Source organism: Prunus persica, chromosome G1 (assembly GCF_000346465.2).
Source record: "Prunus persica cultivar Lovell chromosome G1, Prunus_persica_NCBIv2, whole genome shotgun sequence".
In the NCBI taxonomy this organism is placed as follows: Eukaryota; Viridiplantae; Streptophyta; class Magnoliopsida; order Rosales; family Rosaceae; genus Prunus; species Prunus persica.
Genome location: NC_034009.1, coordinates 29,198,131 through 29,219,502, shown reverse-complemented (window position 1 = coordinate 29,219,502; position 21,372 = coordinate 29,198,131). Strand labels below are relative to the sequence as shown.

Genomic DNA, 21,372 nt, shown 5'->3' with positions numbered 1-21,372 from the left:
GGAGCTAAGAATGACATGGACCCATCATCACAATGTGATTAAATTTTTCAGGTGATCCTTAGAAGTCACAAAGGCTCAATGATTTCAAAGAAACCTTTTACCTTGGATTTTGCTTTGAAACTAAGGAGGAAATGGTAGCAGAGCATTATGCATGAAACTCACATTTCACCAACCAACTTAACCATAACTCTTCCTATAAATCTCAGCCTGCTTTAACATAGCTACCCCATTTAAGCTAAGTTAATAAGCTTAGCTTTCCTCATCCTCTGCTGCAACATGTCTAGAGCCAATGTAAGAAGGCATGTACTTCTGGAGAACAAAGTTTTGAAAGAGAGAGAGAAGACAAGTAGCCCTAAACACCTCAAGAGAATCTACCCAATTGGGCTTCATAAGAGCACTTCATCTCTATCTCTATCTCTGTCATCATCTTTGTCATTGTCTCTGTCAGAAAACTCCTATGATTCTTCTCTCACTGACTCTAGCACATTGGATCAGAAGATTTCCGCCGCGCTCCGATTCATCGCACCAACTCAAAGAAGAGAATATAATTCCCCAGTGGCTAAAGTTGTCCAGCAGCAAATTAGTCAGGCTCAGGATACTAATGATGAGGAATTGAAGAGGTGCAATTGGATAACAAAGAATAGTGGTAAGTTTCATTGCTTCATCACACATTGCAGAAAACTTTGATTTCTTGTTTTCATGCTTTGACAAAGCCACATCTTAATTACCAGGCAACCAAAGAGAAAAAAGGGAAGAACAAAAAAAATGGTCATCGCAGTTGGTATGAGGAATCTAACGAAAATGATAGTGCACATAAATAAACAAAAGAAAAAGTCATCAAGCTTCCATCACAACCAACTGGTTGACATTTCAACAAAGTGACGTTGTATATATACAATAAATAGTATAAGAAACTCTTTTTGGTTTTGCTAGAGTAAATAGAATAATTCTATGCAGACATGCATTGATCGTAGAATTTTGTTATGTTATGCAGATAAAGTTTATGTAGCGTTTCACGACGAATGCTGGGGAGTTCCAGCATACGATGACAAGTAAGTCCTTTGGAGCTTTAATTCCCTATCATTTATATGGACTTTTAAGCCAACTATTTAGTGTTAATTAATTATCTGCTGCATACAGTCAATTGTTTGAGCTGCTTGCATTGTCTGGTATGTTGATGGACCACAACTGGACTGAAATTGTCAAAAGAAGGGAGCTCTTCAGGTAACCTCTTTTCTGCCAGAAAAACTTGTGTGGAACGGGAACAACACTGTTTTGCTATCCCCAACCAATCATGGTATGACAAGTGAAAAAGTTATCATGCTTGGCATATCGTGATTGACCGGTGCTATCTACGTTTCACACAAGTGTTTCTCCTATTCTACCCATCTGACTAATTTATGAAACTTTGTATCAAAACATGGTTGAATAAGCTTATGATTTAGTTTGTAACTCAGGGAAGCATTTTTCGGATTTGATCCAAACAAAGTTGCCAAAATGGGGGAGAAGGAGATTGCAGAGATAGCCTCCAACAAGGCAATAATGTTGGCAGAGTGCAAAGTGAGGTGCATAATAGACAATGCCAAATGCATATTGAAGGCAAGCTAGAAACTTAACAAATTAAAAGCTGATATCAATTAAAGTTTGGTTGCCCCATTGCATCTGATATATCTTAATTAATTTATCCCCAAAAAATGCAGATTGTGAGGGAATGTGGCTCTTTTAGCAGCTACATGTGGGGTTCTGTGAACCACAAACCAGTCATCAACAGATTCAGATATCCAAGAAATGTTCCTCTAAGGAGCCCCAAAGCAGAAGCCATGAGCAAGGATTTGATCAAGCGAGGGTTTCGATATGTTGGGCCAGTCATTGTGTATTCCTTCATGCAAGCTGCAGGGTTGACCATTGATCATCTTGTGGATTGTTATAGATACAGTGAATGTGTGAGCCTTGCAGAAAGACCTTGGAGACATATCTAATCTAATTAATTAACATGATGAAAATATATGTATCAAATGTTCTTTAGAAACTTTATTTTGTTTAATGTAATAAATTAATATTTGGCTTCCATATGTAGCTGTAGGTGGTGACTAATATTTTTAAGTTATGCAGAAATGGAATAGCATCCAAGTTGGATTCTATAGCTCTTCTTTGCCTTTTTTATGTTTCTTGGTGCAACACATGAATCATATTAAAGAGAATGACAAGCATTGCTCTGTTTTATATTTTTTTATTATTTAAATTTAAGCGATATTGGAGAATGGGGGATTCGAACACAGAACCTCAGGTGCTGCTAACTGCTCATAAACACTTAAGTTATCATTGGTTCATAAGGGTTACAAAATTTATGGTGTGTTTACTCATCAGGAATTAGAATTCTCATCATATCAAGGAATTGAAAAGTAAGTGGGGCCCACAAAAAATTAGGAATCGAATTCCTGGAGAACTAACCCATTAAGAATTCATTTTTTTTTACCCATTAATTATAGAGATATTTAGTCATATTCTCATTCTTAGTACTAAAACTATAAATGAACCCTACACAATCTAATTTCTATAAACAAACCCAAAAAAAACCCAAAAATTGACAACTGGCCATATTAAATTTAATTTTGATTATTAAATTACTTTGATGTCCAATTGAGTGTTTTGGGCTTCTTTATGAGGTTTTTAGGTTTGGTTTGTTTTAAGAAATCAATGGTAGTTTTGTAATTTAAAAGAAGTTTAAAGCCTTTTTGTTATGTTATAAATAGGCTTTGGGTGTGTTACTAAAGTCCATTTTATATAGGGTTTTTTAATAATTTGAGCTCCTATATTGGGTATAATAATGAATCTCCCTTAATTATATCCTCACACAATTTTAAAATTCCAAAATTTTCATCTATTTTAACCTAACAACGAGAACATTTTAGTAATTAGTACAACTCTGTTGAGGCCCAAAAAATCAAAGGCTGGGCCCAAATATATTTATAGCCCAGTACGACACCTAACTTGGGAAGAAACCTAACTTGGGTACGCAAGAGTTCGTCATATACGCTTGCATACGTGCCACGCCAAGCAAATAAGAAACACGCCACGCTACAAGTTTAAGTGGGCCCAAGCCACGCCAATGCCTGGATTTGCTGATAGAGTTGTGGTATGGATGGTTACGAGTTTTCATGAGGCCCATTGATGAGCCGAGAAATAGAAGTTTTGGGCCACTTAGGAGCTCCGAAACTCAAGCCAATTTCTTGAGCCCAAATATGTGGGTAAGCAAAAAGGAGAGAAAATAGCCTAATAGCTTAGGAAAAATAGCCCAATACTTTAGGAAATTAGCCCATTCCCTTAGTGGGTTAACCCATCACCTTAGAATGGCCCAAATGACCTATAAAATATCTGAAAGTCTCCAGCACATGGCTGGAGACAAAACAACGACAAAAGCCAAAGGTTACCTATGTATGCAGGCCGCCGGGAATCTCCAGCACATGGCCAAAGACAAATCCCCACACAAGCCATCCAAAAAACCAAAGGATACTTGAGCAAAACACCCTTTAGACCAACGCCATTACCCACTCATTTCTCCTATCAACTCTTGCCATGAAATAAGGGAGGAAAGAAAGTGAGGTAGTAGCCAAAAATAGGAGTTTAACACTGAAATAGCTACGGGAAAGCCTTAAAGCTCCCAAAAATCTTGTCTTTGTGTGTTTGGACAGAGGAAGGTTTCACAAAAGAGGTTGAATTGAAGTAAGAGAAGAGAAATGGAGGAGAAGACTTAGCAAAATTAGAGAGAACCAACTAGGGTTTTTTTGGGAAAAAAGAGCTTCCAAAGCCTATAAAATAGAGGCACCTTCTACCCAGCAAAACAACTCAAAAAAAAAGGCAAGAACCCACATCCAGAGAGCAAGCTTCATCTCTCATCCTTGGAACCCTTCAATTTCGAGCTATATTCCTCCATCTCTTCTTATTTTCTCTTCTGGCAAGCCATTCCAGAGTCTGACAGAGCTCTCGTCAAGCTGCCAGAAACCACTCAACACACCCATTGTTATACCTCCATCTCTCTCTTCAACAAACCCTCTTAGAATCCATTTCCCCTTTCCTTAAAACCTCTATTTCTCATAAGAAAACACAGCTCTCTCTCTTTCATGCTAAACTCATGAGTGCTTAGCTTCCATACCACAAGCTTTTCAAGCCAAGCCAAGAATTTATCTGTAAGCAATTGTTGGTTTCATTGGTGAGGGAGACCAAGGTGTTTCCTAAGGCTTAGCTACCCTTTCGAAACACTCTTGGGGTTTGATCATTGAACTCAGACTCAAGGGGCAATTTTGCACATTTGGCTCTTTACAGCAGCCCATGCCCATCAGTACCTGCCGGAACGAAAAAGCCCCTACACATTCCTACTCCAATTCCATATGATTTAGTAAACAACTTCAATAGGAATCCATAATCTAACTCCTTTCAATTCATATGGTTTAGTAAACAACTTCAATAGGAATCCAGAATCTAATTTTCCCCAATCCAACTCATCCTCAATTCAATTTATCCTCATGGCATGTTTACTAATCCATAATTGGATCATGAGGAATTGAATTGAGGATGAATTGAATTGAATTGAGGAGGAGTTGGATTAAGGAGAATTAGATTCCATATTCCTATTGAAGTTGTTTACTAAACCATATGGATTGAGATGAGTTAGATTCCGGATTCCTATTGAAGTTATTTACTAAATCATATGGAATTGGGGTATGAGTGGACTAATTATTAAAATGTCCTCGTTGTTGGGTTAAAGTAGATGGCAAATTTGAAATTTTAAAAATTGTGAGGATATAATGGGTAAAAAAGATGAATTCCTAATTAGTTAATTCTCCAGGAATTAGAATACAATCTTCCACCCAAGAATTGAATTCCTCCAAAATCAGGAATTCAATTCCTAATTTTGTGGGCCCCACTTACTTTTCAATTCCTTGGTGTGAAGTGAAAGCAGGAATCCCCAATAGGTAGAATTCAATTCTTGATGAGAATTCCAATTCCTGACACACCATCAATTCAATTCTTCCTAATCCAATTACGGATTAGTAAACATGCTATTAGTAAATTACTCAATGGACTGGAATCTGCAAGATTTTGACATGGCCCAACTTAAGAGCATGTCTAACTGATGTGTTAAAAGTGCTACATAGACATTTAACGGCTAGAAATAACATCTCACATCATTCTAACCGATGTGTCAAAGCTGATGTGGAATGAAGGCTGGAGGTTGAGATGTTATTTTTGACATTCCAAAACAAGATGTCAAATGAATATTTTATTATTATTTTTTTTTTAAAATTAAAAATAAATCAACACTAAAATGTAATAAAATAATAATTTAATTTGACATATCGGGTGAAGTTTAAAGCTGTGTAAGATGTCAAATTGTCATATTCGCCGTCAAATTTAAATTTGATGTTTAATATTTGACATCTCCCTTAAAGATGCTCTAATAAATGGACCTGCTCTCATCACTAGAACAATTGATCCTAAGGCCAGCCTCTCTTGGCCATAATGAAGACCTATGGATCCATAATGATATGATAAAAAGGAGCATGCACTCAATTGAACAGCTGTGCTTTTTTAATCATTGGCAGCAATTGAAATTGATGGCTCCTACTTTCCATTCAATTGAGCCTTTTGATTCTACCATGTACTTAAAGCTTTAAACAATATGATTAGTGCAAACAGTTTGTATTAGCAGAGTCAAATTGACCAGTCATTGCAATTTGCAAAATCTTTTGCTTCAAATTGTTGTAATGACACTGAGAGAAGGGGACAACAATACAAGTCTGAGTTTCACGTTTTGTCTGTCTCTGCTCAACTTGTTAATTGCATCATTTTGTCTTGCGTCTTAAACCACTAGTGAAGTGAAGCCAGAGGAGAGGACCCAGCCCCAACCCCACACCACAGACAAGTGGCAATTTACAATGCAAAGCTGCTCTCAAGATTAGGCTGACACCTCCCAATGAAATTTTCACACTAATTAATCTATTATTAATAGCCATTCATGTGAGCTCTGATGGACGGAGACTTACAACACAACAATTTCCATCAGCTACAATGGGAAGGCCTTTGACTGCCCACAAAGATTGTTAGTTGCACCAAATCTCAATGCCTATCTTCTTTGTAGATAAAGTCCAAATCCAAAATTAACCCTTGTTAAGAGTGAAAGATTGAAATTGAAACCCCACCACTAATGACATATAAGTTACCGCACATCTTCGAGCAATGGTTGAATTGAACACAAAATCTCAGCACAACACAAAGATAATTGCTCTTAATTGCATGTTCCTTAACATAGCATGAAATTTCAATGCACCAATTAAAAAAATTCAATGTCAAAATTGCTCTGCATCACAAAGATCACAAAAGAATCTCAAGATTGCAGGTGTGGAAAACCCGCGGAAATGGGTTGAAGCAAACAACGGGCAAAACAGTCTGCTGACAAACAAAGTTGAAACGCCAAGGCTTGAAATTATTTCAGTCGAAATCCAATGGGTCGTGGGACCTTTTCCATGTGATATTTCTTGGTGGGTTGCTAATATCTGTTCTGCTTTCCATGTCAGCATCGACAAAATTTCTCTGTACATCTTGTATATAGTTTCATTTCAACAACCATGACATAACCAATAGTCGTGTCCTTTTCAGAATCCATTAATTTATATAAGTTATGAACATGATTTAATCCCTCAAATTCAGAGACGTCGAGAAACAAAATGGACGCCAAATTAATCTGTCGATGGCGGCCTGATGTTTTTGAACACAGACGCACGTCATGCTGAACATACCAAAGAATAAGACATGAGTTTTTTAGGTTTATACAAGCAATATCATGAAAGGGGATTCAAAAACACAACCTAAAGTGGAGGGGCAGTCCGCAGAATAACTAACTATTTTTAACCGCTTAAACTACAAAATCCCAAACACAAATAGTGGAACCCAAGCAAGGGCACAAAGAGAAGGAATATTTATCACTAAAAATGACATAAATCGCGATTTAAGTAAAGACGAGACAGATTTTCAACAATAAAAACATATGGAGATGATTAACTGATGGATGTCTCAGTCCATTCACATTCCAAATTTCCGGCTCGGAAAGGACCGTACGCTACAGCTATAGACCAAATGGAACACCAACTTTCTCAATAAAATGGAAACAAATAAACAAGTACTAAATTGAAACAAAGGGAAGAAACAGAGTTCACTATTTACATAATCTTCTTTTCTTGATTTCATTCTACATATTATTTATCAAACAAGTCACAACAACGAGTGAAAAAAAAAATTAACAGAAAACTTAAAAAAGGAACAAAAGAAATCAAAACAAAAAGTAAAACAAGAAATACAACCAATTCTACTCAGCACCTCACTCAGCTGATGCCAAGAATATTTACAGCACTTCCTCCTACAGTCACTCATCACTACAAGACCTCCCAGGGAGAAAACCACAGACCAAATCCATCTCCCAGAACCTCCTAATCTTATTGTTCGTCTTCAGTCATGTCTATTGACTATCATAGCGCACCACACATTGCTGCCTCAATCTCAAAACTGGCACGACGTGCCAAGCCTCTGTCTCTGCCTCTGACCTAGGGTAATAAATTTGCGTTTAGCAAACGCCGGGTACATCAGATCTTGAAACTTCTCTAGAAACCAGGCCCAATCGTCCTCACTCATGTCAGCCAGCTTCACAAAGCTCATGCTTGCAGGAAGCTGCTCATTTGCACTCCTGTGTCCAGATGATGTATTCGCCATGTATCCATTCTCTGCTCTTGTTCCCGTATATTTCAGGTGGCTCTTCTCACCCAAAACTGTATTCTTCAGCGACATTGAAAGCTTTGAAACGCTTGGGACCCTTTCAGGGGATCGCAGACTAGCTAATGCCTCTTGCTCTTCCACTTCACTGTCCTCTTCCTCCTCAATGCTTTCTTCCAGTTTAGAGAGAGGAGAGCGGCCATGCCCACTGCCATTTCCAAATTGAAAGGGTGTCCTGCTCACATAATCATCTGCTGCAAGCTTTAAAGGATAGTCTAACTCTGTGTCCTCACAGTCTATGTCAAATAGGAACTCCTGATCTCCCACCAAATCAGCCTTGGGGGACAAGGCCTCCCTCTCAGCTAGCATCCTCCTCGCCTCCATACAAATTACCTCAAGTTCACTGGGTTCCTCCTCCCCGCTACGAAATTCTCTACTCATCATTTCACCTATTTCAGCAAGACAGAGACCATATGCAGCAGACTCCTTCAGGAAAATGGTGCAGAGAACCAAAACCCTGAGACAAGCCTCTCGAATCATGGGAAGCTCCCTTCGCAGCATTTCACAATCCTCATTCGGATCAAGTTTTTCTATGTACTCAAGCTCATCATCCGAAAATGGAATAGAAGCCTGAGGCCAATGAATCCACTCAAAGTAGGGGTCCTCCAATGTTTCTGGCAAACAAAGGCCGTGGTCAATTGGAATGAGCTCCACTTTACCAAACATCCCGACACCATCAAGTTTCCTAACTAAAAGATTCCCTGCATGCCTGTCTGTGTTAAAAATCCTAATGTCTAATATCCCTATATGATGCACAGAAGCTACTGGAAAGCTGGAGGTCCCATGATCACTTGCATCAAAATCGTGTTGTATGAATTGCTGGCAAGATGCTATCTTGCTAACCAGCTTCTTCTGGGGAGTCTTGTTCCCATTCACCCCGTCATTTATGTTGAAGATTGAGTGAGTGATCTTCACCAAGGCAGTGGGAGGCACATTTGCAAAGTGATCTTTGTCAAGCAGGAAAGCTGCGACTTCTCTGAAACCAGTCTCCCCAACCCGTACCGAACGCTTCAAACCTGGTTGCCCAAGAGCCTTACCAACAAAGCCTTTTGGGTTATTAGGCGCAAAAGGTTCTTCATCAGTTGGCTTCACTATTGCAACACTCTCACCTCTACTGTTCCTAAAATAGTATGCACCTCCAAGCCCACTATGAACAGGAATTGGATCAACCCCCATCTTAATGGCCTTGACCATGTCCTTGACAACTTGCGTTGTTCTAGCGAACTGATCTGAATTCCCTAGTATCTCTATAGGGCCACTCCGATCTCTTTGCTGTAGATCCCTCCCAGTGGGCGAGAGGCATGGAGTCGATGAACTTCTATGCATGAGGTTCCTTGTGAGAAGAAGAGGGGAATCATTCCGAACTGCACTAAGATCATTCTTCAACACTAGGTCCCCAAATGTCAGAGAGCTCTCATCGGTTGGGACATTGAGAGCAATTTGCAATCTTCTCTTCACAGTATGGACATTATCACTGCGATCTAATTCCATCCCGAAGACACACCCAGTTTCTGTTTGCACAAAAACTCGCCTCCTGCCAGTGGACTGCTTCCCTTCCATTCTCTTGCTTCCATGATACTCCGCACTGAGTGGGTTGCTAAACAAGGACACCGCCATCTGGGTCTGCACTGGGCTGTCCAGTTTACGCGACATTAAGCAAGGAGAGGAAGTGACAGTTTGGGCGGCCAGCAAAAGAGGTGGCAATAGAAGAGAGCTTCTCCCCTCCCCAAAAGTTGCCAAGCTCCCAAGCGGCCGAAGACAGAAAGGGTAGAAAAATCAATTCCAAAACGATCATTAATCCATGAAGAGAAGGAATTTCAAATCCCACGAAGATTCTCAGAGCAAAACAACCATGAGAAATGAATGGGGACCGAGAAGGTATGCTCTAGCTCAATGCTACATTCAGTGAGAACCCACTGCCATGCTACTAGAAAATAAAGAATCTGCAACAAAATGTAACAGTCGAACATTAAATCAATTACTTTTCCATGGATTAGAAGATCTTATAGAACAAAGCGTGGGTCAAATACAGAGAGCAATTCACTTAATTGAACTTGAAATATAATAACATAAAAACAAGGGATTCCATAACCTGTAAATAAATTCAATATATATACTAATTCATTGATTTATTGCCACAATGCATAGCACCAAATGCAGAAATTATAGATATTAATGCACTATGCAGTTTCAGATGAAAGAAATATTCTTCGAAATTTCGATCATTCACATAGACTATTGACCGACTTCGTTTCGAAACCCCCTCAATAACTAATCAGTATGGAAACGGAACACACTTTAAATTCGAGTCACTGAAACTGAAACTAATTCCTATAAACAAACTTGCATGTCTTCCCCAAAATCAAGAACACTGAAACCTAAAATGCATCTAATTCGATCTATGAGTAGTAGCATATCAACAATAAGAGATAAAATTGACGATAACAAGATAAGCATGAACGGAAACCGACAATGAAGAACAAAATCTGAACATTGCTGAGCTACGAAAGAGATTAATCGGAGGCACCGACTCACCGGAATGTAAGATCTGGACGAGTTAACAACCGAAACGCTCCGAAACGACGAAACGAACACGGCCGTTAAAACTACGACGAAAGAACCCTCGAGCCCCTTTCAAATACGACTGAGAATCAAAGGCTCAACGAACCGAGACGCAATAGGCTGTTATGGGAGAGAGTTGTCCGAGTTGACTCACAAAACCCTCTCGAGTTTTTTTCGTCTACTTCTTCTTGCTCTCTGAGTCTGTGTCTTTGTGCTTGCTTTCTCTGTATCTCTCTCGGAGCAGTCTCTGGCCCCTTGGTCCGTCCTTTAACTCAGCGCGTAAAGTCGGGTTAAGAAACTAACCCTGGTTAGAAGATGACCACCCTCTCTCTCTCTCTCTCTCTCTCTCTCTCTCTCTCTCGCTTCTGTTGATCTGATTCGAAGACTCTAGAACACGAAATCTGGACCGCTTGATCGGCAGACTCCTGGGGAATCGTGAACCGTGCGATGCAATTGGTCTTCGCGATCGTGTTGGCGAGTAATGGGTGATGGTGACGTGGAGATAAGGGACTGGGCCATGACATGGCACTTGTCACCGTCAAATTGGCCGCGGGAGTTATTTTTTTCGTTTTTCATTCTTTTATTTTTAAAGTAATTAAATTTAGTTGTTACACTTCCTATGCCGATCTAATCGACGAATATCTCGAGCCCACACATGACACAACAGTTGTATTTTGACTTAATTCACCCTGGACCGTGCATGTGAAAAATCGACACTACCCCTGGGAAATGGAGATAGTAACAAAGTTTCGCTTCTGCTGCATCATCGGAGAAACTAGTGGGGCCTAGTAGGACTGTACGACTGTTGTTTTTGGAGTGGGCAAATCGTACGGTTTGAAGTGACTCACAGATTTCTTTCCCTTTTATTCTTTGTGGTCAGACGACTCAGAAAATTTACAGATTGGGCGTTGAGGGAAGTTATGAAGCAGGCGATAGGTTTTGTCACTAAGATTATAGAAAATAAAAAATAAAAAATGATGGCAAATGCATGCACCTATCTCAAAGAAAAATACATGGTTTTGTCACCAACTAATATATCAAATTGCCACATAAATATAAAATGATAAAAATTAACAGTTTAAGTAGTATTTAAATTTATGATTGTAAAAGATATGTAAAAAATATTATATCAAAAAATTTGATGTCAAATATTATTTTAATATATTTTCAGTCATGAATTTCACTATCTTTCACTTTTTTTTAAATATATTATATGTATTTTATGGGCCTCATTTGATTTTAAAAATATAATAAAATAATATAATATTAGGCATTTTGGGTAGAGTTAAATTTTTTCCAAAGTGTCAAAATGCCACATACGCCATCAAATTCAAATTTAACATTTTGCATATGACATCTCCAAATTTTCCTTTCTGCAATTTGAATAAGTTACTTTTGCATATGTGCATATCGTATTCATGCTATAAATCTTTTTTAAGATTACGCTATTATTCATGGCTCTCACATTAATTTTCGGACAGTTTCATCATATTTACTGTATACTCATATGATGCTTCTATTTTTTAATAAAGCATCTTTTCCAAAAAAATAAATTAGTCTTTAAAGATGAATGACTCCTCACAAGTTATATGTAGCGGTGTTCTATTCTAAATACTAGCCTCTCTGTACGCGCTTCCGCGCCTGCGAGAGGCTTTTTAAATTTAGATTTAAAAAAGATAATGGGTAGTTATGTTCCATAAAAATAGGATTCATTATCTGATTTTTCTTTTAATTTTAATTTTTTTAATATGAAAAGGTGTAAATTTACCATATTATCCTCATTTAATTAATAATTTTAATTCTTAATGTTTGGATTAGCCAAGGGCATTTTATGGTATTATGAATGTTTCACCATTCTTTGCCTTTTGCTTTATATATATAGATTTAACATGATATTTATGACATTTTCTTATAACAAAACAAGAAAACTCAAAAGAGCTGAATGAGAAGATATACACGAATTATTCCACAACCCTATCGATCAATTCCTACTTTAAATAAAAAATTATTAGCAATAGTTATCATTCTTTTTAGGAAGAATAACTTTCCATGCAAGTGTGCAAATTCCAATTATGGTTAGCGTTGTCAACCAAATTTTCCATCACATGCATTATATTGATCTTAATTAGTACGTTGGGTTATAGTCATAATCAATTCAAAATTGCTGTCTTTAATTGCAATTTGGCAAATATGCAAAACCTGACAATCCTTGGTGAGGTTAGAGGAGTTTTGACAACTTAAATTGTTGTTGAAGTGGAAGGTTTCTCACACACACTATCAAATGTGACATGGGAGGAATTCGAAACTAAAAAAATTGATATGCAAGTCAATTGTCACATCCCGGGACGGTTTTGGGCCGCTTTGGGCCCCCCTCTCTGCCCGCATGGTTTTGTTTCTGGGAGCTCACGAGCAACTTCCCAGTGGGTCACCCATCCTGGGATTGCTCTAGCCCCCAACTCGCTTAACTTCGGAGTTCCTACGACTCCGAAGTCAGTGAGTTCCCAAAAGGCCTCGTGCTAGATGGATGCAGGTGTGCACATATAAGGCACATCACCCCCTCTTCGTTTGGTTGATGTGGGATCTTACAATCCACTCCCCTTAAAAAAAATTTCGTCCTCGAAATTTACGTACCTGTCAAGGGAAGAGATAAGGGTACTTGGCCCGCACGGGATCAACTTCGTCGTAGTACGATATTGTCCGCTTTGGGCCCCACTCTCTGCCCGCACGGTTTTGTTTCTAGGAGTTCACGAGCAACTTCCCAGTGGGTCACCCATCCTGGGATTGCTCTAGCTCCCAACTCGCTTAACTTCGGAGTTCCTACGACTCTGAAGCCAGCGAGCTCCCAAAAGGCCTCGTGCTAGATGGATGCGGGTGTGCACATATGAGGCACATCACCCCCTCTTCGTTTGGTTGATGTGGGATCTTACAATCCACTCCCCTTAAAAAAAATTTCGTCCTCGAAATTTACGTACCTGTCAAGGGAAGAGATAAGGGTACTTGGCCCGCACGGGATCAACTCCGCCGTAGCACGATATTGTCCTTTTTGGGCCCCACTCTCTGCCCGCACGGTTTTGTTTCTAGGAGCTCATGAGCAACTTCCCAGTGGGTCACCAATCCTGGGATTGCTCTAGCCCCCAACTCGCTTAACTTCGGAGTTCCTACGACTCCGAAGCCAGTGAGCTCCCAAAAGGCCTCGTGCTAGATGGATGCGGGTGTGCACATATAAGGCACATCACCCCCTCTCCGTTTGGTTGATGTGGGATCTTACAATCCACCCCCCCTAAAGGGCCCGACGTCCTCGTCGGCACACTCGCACCACACGGCAGAGTGGCTCTGATACCAAATTATCACACCCCGGGATCAACTCCGCCGTAGCATGATATTGTCCGCTTTGGGCCTCACTCTCTGCCCGCACGGTTTTGTTTCTAGGAGCTCACGAGCAACTTCCCAGTGGGTCACCCATCCTGGGATTGCTCTAGCCCCCAACTCGCTTAACTTCGGAGTTCCTACGACTCAACTCCGAAACCAGTGAGCTCCCAAAAGGCCTCGTGTTAGATGGATGCGGGTGTGCACATATAAGGCACATCACCCCCTCTCCGTTTGGTTGATGTGGGATTTTACATCAATGCCCTTATTTATTGAGCTAAACCCCGTTAACGCGATAAATATTATTTTTTTTACGTCAATTTCTTTCTAATCAATATTTTCTTTAGGGATGACAATGGGTCGAATCGGGGGTGGGTATGCAATTTCCATCCCCATCCCCGTTAAGCTTTTTTCCCTCATCCCTGCATTCATACCCACAATATTCATATCAGGGATTCCCTATCCCCACCTTCGTTGGGGAATGGGTCCCCCAACCAGCCCCATTATGGAAAAAAAAACCAATATTAAACTACTTTGTTGAAACAAAAAAAAGAAAAAAAAGGATTAGGGCAATACAATGAATATATATAATATAACACCCCGACCCCAAATTTCCCCAAATTTTACCCTCATTTTATTATTTAATTATTTAAGGGTATTTTAGTCATATTTTTAACCGGAGAGAGTTTGGGACCGTGACTTATATTTTTGGATAGGTCGTACTGAGACGAGTTCACAGACACGTAGTGGGCTCGAATCGGAGTTGTAACGAGAGAGATATGGTCAAAAGAAGTCCAGTGGCATAATCGTAAATATTTCGAAAGGGATTTTTTTATAAAAATCTGGTTTTTTTTTCTCTCTCTCTCTCTCTCTCCCGCGACTTCTCTCTCTCTCCCGTCGGCTCTCTCTCTTTCTCTCCTTGTATCTCCGGTCACCGACCACGGCTGTGGGCGGGGTCGGTACCAAACTGACCGGGACGACGTCCCCTTCCTTCCCCGACCATTTCCCGCCGGCGACGCGGCCGTTGCTGGCCGAAAAATGCAGAAAACCGCCGGGAGGTCGTCGAAACTTCAACGCCGTCGATCTCCCTCCTCCGGCCACCATTTCCGTCGACCCAGGTATGGATCTTGAACCTCTCGAGCTGTTCTAGCTGCCTGTTGGTTGGGTTTTGATCGATTCGATCTCTAGATCACTCGATTTTCGAATTGAAAATCGGCCGAAACTTCGGCCGCCGTGATCGGCCATTTCCGGCCACTTTTTGGGGTAGGTCCAAGAACAAAAGTGGCTCCAAATAGGGTGTTATACCTGGGGTAGGAATTTGGAGCCGTGATTTTGAGATTTTTCGGCGAAGCGTTATCGCTTTGGGCACCCACGCGCTGCCGGCGCGTGCGGCGGCGCGTGGGCACTGTAGAAAACTAGCACTGTGTTCCGATGAGATCCTTAGGTTGTCACGAGTGCGTAGGATTTCGCGGATCTCAATTCGGACGTCGTTTGACTATCGAACGGATATTCGCATATTGCGCGTTATCCGGGTTCGATAGGTTGGGACCGTTGGATGGTCCCAAATTTAATATATGTTGATCTAGGTATTTCTAGGATCGTGTAGGATTTCACGGATCGTGAATCGGAGCCCCGGATGTTCCGAATAATAATTTAAAGTTTATATTTTATATTAACCATCAGATTATGCGATCGTGAGAAATCCGACCGTCTGATCTGAACCAAATTGGCAGGACAAGTGTCCTGTACCTGGTAGAACCCATAGGGACATTCGGATCGGAAATTGGAGGTCGTGGGTTCTACAGGTCCGGTTGACCAGGGTTAGAATAGTTTGACCCTTGGTTGACCGTGAGTCTCCCGGAGTAATCTCACCTTTCTAGGGGGGATTATCGGGTGCTAGATGATTGTGGAGGGTTACACAATATTAAAATTATTTATATAAATTATGTGGTTGTACAAGGGTACAACAGAGTCTAGAATGTCAGTTTGGAGTGCTATACGCACTATTCTAGGTACCTCCTCAGACTTTGGAATTTCTACAAGTATCACCAAGTGAAAGGTAGGTCCCACGTGGCGTAGGTTATCCGGCGTTGGGACAGACCCCATATGTGGCGTTGGTTGTACCGGCGTATGGGGAGATTTGCGATATGATGTTGAGGTCCCGCGTGGCGTAGGTTATCCGGCGTTGGGACAGGCCCCATACGTGGCGTTGGTTGTACCGGCGTATGGGGAGTTATGTGATATGATGTGCAGGTCTCACGTGGCGTAGGTTATCCGGCGTTGAGACAGGCCCCATACGTGGCGTTGGTTGTACCGGCGTATGGGGAGATATGATGAGAATATGCATGGTCGCACGTGGCGTAGGTTATCCGGCGTGTTGACAGGCTACATACGTGGCGTTGGTTGTACCGGCGTATGGGGAGAATATGTGAAATACAGATAAATGAAATAAGGTATCGCCCAAGTGTGGAATTGAGTTTTAGGGAAGAACTACGTGTGGCTTGATCCCTCAAGGAGGGTACGTAGGCAGCCTAAGGTTATTAGGTGCAGCCGCAGACTAAATGTTAGTCATATTTGGTATTTGAATGGTTTGGTAGTTGGATAGGAATTATTGAAAGGCCAAAGGCCATTTGTGTGAATTGCATGAAATTATATTGTGCATGCTGCCAGTTGGGAATATTAAATGCGTTTTTATGCAGGTTGAAATTTTGGGAAATGTCCAAATTATAGGGGAGACTCTGCCGAAATTTCGGCAGGAAGTCTCGGTTTTTAGTAAGTGGGCCTGACATCGGGGTGATGTCAGGAATTCCAAAGGGTTCGTCTCGGATTTTGAGAAAATTCGGGGCGGGTCCTTAAATATAATATATACGTATAAGACAATATAAGAATGTTTACATATTGGCTAGAACTTAACGAAATATATAAGTAATGTGGCTTAAGATTCATATAAATTATATAAATAAATATATAAAATAATAATATAAAACATAAAATTTTGTCGAAACAATCGCTTTAATATCATATCTATATATACTATAATATATATATTTTAAACGGGAAGGGTTTGGATCAGGGATTAAAATATCATTCCCGTCCCTTCTCGAACACCATATCCAAAAAATTCCCCATATCTATCCTCATACCCATTTTTTATTATTCATACCCAACCCATTAGGGTCAAATCCTTGAGAAAACCTTTACTCGCGGGGAAAATTGTCATCACTACTTTTCTTCCTTTAATGAAGAAAAAAATGTGTTACGTATTGCTTAGAAGATAGATGCGAAGTTACTACTACTAATAGCCAGTAAGTTATATATCCCGATAATTAATATATAGTTTTATATGAAGGGTCGAAATTTGCTAAAAACATAATGTGGATAGACCATAATATAATACTTTTACGCCTCTTCTATAAAAAGAAAGTATACGATTGGATTATTAAATTTGATTTTTATTTCAATTTATATATAACAAAAAAAGTGTATGAAGTTTAATGGCTGGTTTAAGATATAAAGTGATAGAGTAGGAAGTGTAGAAATTGTAATGGAAGAGATGAAAATACTGATTTACGAAAAAAAAAAAAAGAAGAAGAAGAAAACATTGAATAATGATCTTGTAATTTATATATTGCATTTATTTAATAAATAAATATCTAGATTTGAAGGATCATTAAATCAAGTAACTGATCAATAAATTTTAGAGATATTTAGTTACTAGCCCCTTGACACATGCTCACGCATGTGCCAATTGGTTTTCTTTTTCTTTTTTATTTTATTTTTAGAATTAAGAAAAGATAACAGGGTAGTTATGTTCCATAAAAGTAGGACCTATTATCTTATTTTGTTTTTAATTTTAATTTTTTTAATATTAAAAAATATGAATTTATCATATTATCCTCATTTAATTAATAATTTCAATTCTTAATGTTTGAATTAACAAAGGGCATTTTCTGGTATTTTGAATGTTTCACCATTCTCTGCCTTTTGCTTTATATATATAGATACACTCTTTCTTATCACTAATGAAATATATAAATTCTACACTATTTAATTTCTATAAATAAATCTAAAAAAATGACAGCTGGCCATTTTAAATTTAATTTTGATTATTAAATTACTTTGATGTTCTATTGAGTGTTTTGGAGTTGAGTTTGTTTTAAGAGATCGAAGGCAGTTTTGTAATTTATAAGAATTTCGAAGTCTTTTTGTTATGTTGTAAATAGACTTTGCATGTGTTTTTAAAGTTCATGTCATATAGAATTTTTTATTTTTATAATTTGGATCCTTATATTAGATATTTTCTTATATTTTATATATTTCTTGATAGAAGACTATTTCTTAGATATCACCTTAGTCAGATGGTATATCAAAGATTTTTTTTATCATCTTCGTAACTGGATAAGGACAAATATTTTGAAATTTTTTATTTTTAAAAGTGGAAATTACGTTTTCAGTCCACTTGGACCAACGACGGTGATATTAGAGCAACATTAAAATCAAGCAATGAGACACTTGACCTAGGTAGGGCAGGTCTACATTATTATTAAGGAGAATAAATTAATATTAAGCAATGGGGCCGGCCTGGCCCTGTACAAAATTATGACTGTATTAATAAAGGGAATAAAGAGTGAGAGATACGATGATTACAAGATATTTTTACGATGATTTAATATATTTGCGATAAAGTTATAATATAACAATGAAGTTAGTCACAATTAGATGTTAAATTCATTGTATATATATATTGTCATCGTCGTTATTTACTTGAGTTGTATTTGAATCTCTGGATCAATTAAGTAGAGACAAATACCACTAAACTAATTGATAGTAGTTCCGTTTCATCTAAAACTTGCAGAGACTAAAGTGAAAGAGATGACTCATCTTGCTTTTGAATGGTTACAAAATTCCTCTCGGCCTCAGCCAAATCCCCCAAAGACTGCACTCTACACGTGATGGTGACTATGAACCTAATGATTACTATAATATCCGACCTGTCGATATTATCCTACCACCACCTGTTTTTTTATTTTTTTATTTTTTAAATCCATAATTTTTAAAAAAATACAAGTTGTGATATTATCCGGCATCGCGCTTTCTACTAACATTTGATGCGTCCTTCAACCATAATCACAAGGTAAGGTACCCAGATTTTTTGTAATAATATAAATTTAGTTATAAAGCTTTTCAATGTGCTAGAAAGTATTCATAATCCCATATATACGCTTGACCAATCATTATCTTTCAAAATATAAATAATGAAAATTTTACCTGAGCTTAAAACGTCTTCTAACATTATAAATAAAATAGTATATCACTTAACAAATAATTAGTTGGTGAAGAATGACGACTCTTAACGTGGTTAATATCATCATATGTTTAGATGTTTAAGTGATGTGTCAAATATGAAATTGTTCAAATAATTAATGTAACTATCCATACGAAGTTATTTCAATAATTAATGTAATAAGTTTGGATGTAATTCACCGTTGAAAAAACTTTGTAAATCTATTCATTTAAGTTTGGATTCAGAAGCTTTGAATGCTGAAAATTTTCTGATACCCTGTCACGCCTGTAGTTTTTTGGAGCATGTATTTTTCTGCCACATTCATTGGGCCAAATTTTCTCCATCCCCTTGATAATGAAAATGAAAACCCATAAATAAGCCATAACGTGAGCCACACCGGTTAGCCAGCGACCCCATACATTGGATTGGATTAACGGTATCTGTGTATACCCTAAACAAATACAACAGACAAATCCCAGTCAATAGCATCCTGCCACGTCGTACTGCCCATATTCTCCAGTTTTATCCCCCGGCAAGTGGCGTCATCTGAGTGGTTCAGCAGTATCACCGTCTACGAGGGCAGTTTTCCGGTGGGCGGTGAAGGGGAGTGCACATGGATTTATTTGGCTTTATGGGTCAGAGAGACAGACACACAGTCAGACAACTTGGGCTTCTTTTTTTTTTTCCTCCTTTGTTTTTTTATGTTCAGAGTCCGGTCTTTTAGAGCCTGTTGGGTGGTCCTGTCTCTGTTATCATATACATTGCACGTGAACGAACCTTCATGCACACGAGGATGCTTCATCCAATCTTCAAGACTTGTCTTGGGGTATATTATATGTGAGTTTGAATTTGTATACACATGCTACTACCATGGTATATGGTATCCATCTCTACTTTTGTAATCTTATTAGACTGATATGGCTTGCATAGAATTTGATATCACAATATTCCATTCAACTGAGTTTTTTTTTTTGTTTAATATGAAAATTGGTTTAGAAAAGGGAAAGTTTTGATGGTTGAGAGCAGAGGGCAAAAACAAGCTCACACTTATCAAATTGAAAAATCATACGGCCCAAGGACTATTTCGGTAAAAAACTGTTTATTTGAGATGAAAAAATTAATTAGAGAACTAAAATGAAATTCGGGCATACTGAACCATTTAGGTTCAAGAACTTTTATTGGAGATGAAAAAAATTAATTTTGAGAATTAAAATGGAACTAGAGCATAAGTTTATGGACCATTTTTGTATAAATTAAATAAATAAAAAATCCTTTATTTGGTTTGGGACCATGATTTGAGTCCACCCACTTCCCTTTGCAAGAGGGGCGAATCCTAAGATTTTTATCCATTTTGAGTTTGTAAAATATGATGTTTTGGGTCCACTCCCTTACCGAATTTTTGTTATCAACCCAAAGGAACAGTAGGTTCGGCCCACAGAGGAGGCCCAAAAACAATAATATCCCAAAGGGGAGAAGGCTTACTGGTAATTTGCATATTGTTGCAGTGCATGACAAGTAACTTGACAATATTTTCATTTCTAGAAATCTAAAATGGGGGTACAGTCTGAAAAAAACACAGGATTTTACAAAGAAAAAGTGCCCATAAAAAAGCAGTGAAGAAGGGTAGAAACACAAGGATCATAAGCAGGAAAATCCAATCGATATATTGATTGAAGAACAGAACCTTGATTTATTTTTTTATTACACGCGACACGACAGATGAGTCTGCCAACGCCAAGCAAACAACAGAGGTACAAAAGAACATATAGAAAGGCTACAACCTGTGTTGCACCGATACGGATACGGATACGGCGATACGATACGATACGATACGCCGATACGGTAAATTTTTAAAAAATAGGATACGGGTACGGCACCGATACGGCGATTAAAATAATATAAATATAAAAATTATAAAAATATAAACATATATATGTAAAATTATATATATATATATATATGTAAAATTAGCATTTTGGGCTTTTTTTTCTGGTTCCTTATGTTTTTCTAGGCCATATATGACTTGTTTCAGTTCTTGGGCTCGGCCCAAATGAATGCATCAGAATTAAAAAGGTATAAAACAATTTTTTTAACAAACGTGCAACTAAAACGGTGAGTATTGTAATTAGGGCACCCAACATCATCTTCTTCACTAGTTAGCCGCCTCTTCTTCGCACAGCAACTATCTGCAACTGCAGATTTGCAGCAGCTGCAAGCGCAAGTAAGTTATCTTCTTCTTCATTCTTCCTTCTTCCTCCTTCCTCCTTCTTCCTCTTATCTTTTAGTTGCCGTCAAAGTTACCCATTGATGTATCGGGACCGTATCAATGGAGTATC

General features: G+C 38.6%; 2 protein-coding genes across 2 annotated transcripts; one reads left to right on the top strand and one right to left on the bottom strand.

Moving 5' to 3' along the window:
- On the top strand, positions 221–2,209 carry LOC18793301 (DNA-3-methyladenine glycosylase). The gene is made up of 5 exons (XM_007223083.2): positions 221–646; positions 995–1,052; positions 1,141–1,224; positions 1,458–1,599; positions 1,701–2,209. The coding sequence occupies exons 1-5, from the start codon at positions 277–279 to the stop codon at positions 1,977–1,979; spliced, it is 933 nt and encodes a 310-aa protein (XP_007223145.1). The 5' UTR covers positions 221–276; the 3' UTR covers positions 1,980–2,209.
- LOC18789608 (phosphatidylinositol 4-kinase gamma 7) lies at positions 7,161–10,695 on the bottom strand. Its single transcript, XM_007226892.2, has 2 exons — positions 10,360–10,695; positions 7,161–9,767 (listed from the first exon to the last, which is right to left on the bottom strand). The coding sequence occupies exon 2, from the start codon at positions 9,475–9,477 to the stop codon at positions 7,555–7,557; it is 1,923 nt and encodes a 640-aa protein (XP_007226954.1). The 5' UTR covers positions 9,478–9,767; positions 10,360–10,695; the 3' UTR covers positions 7,161–7,554.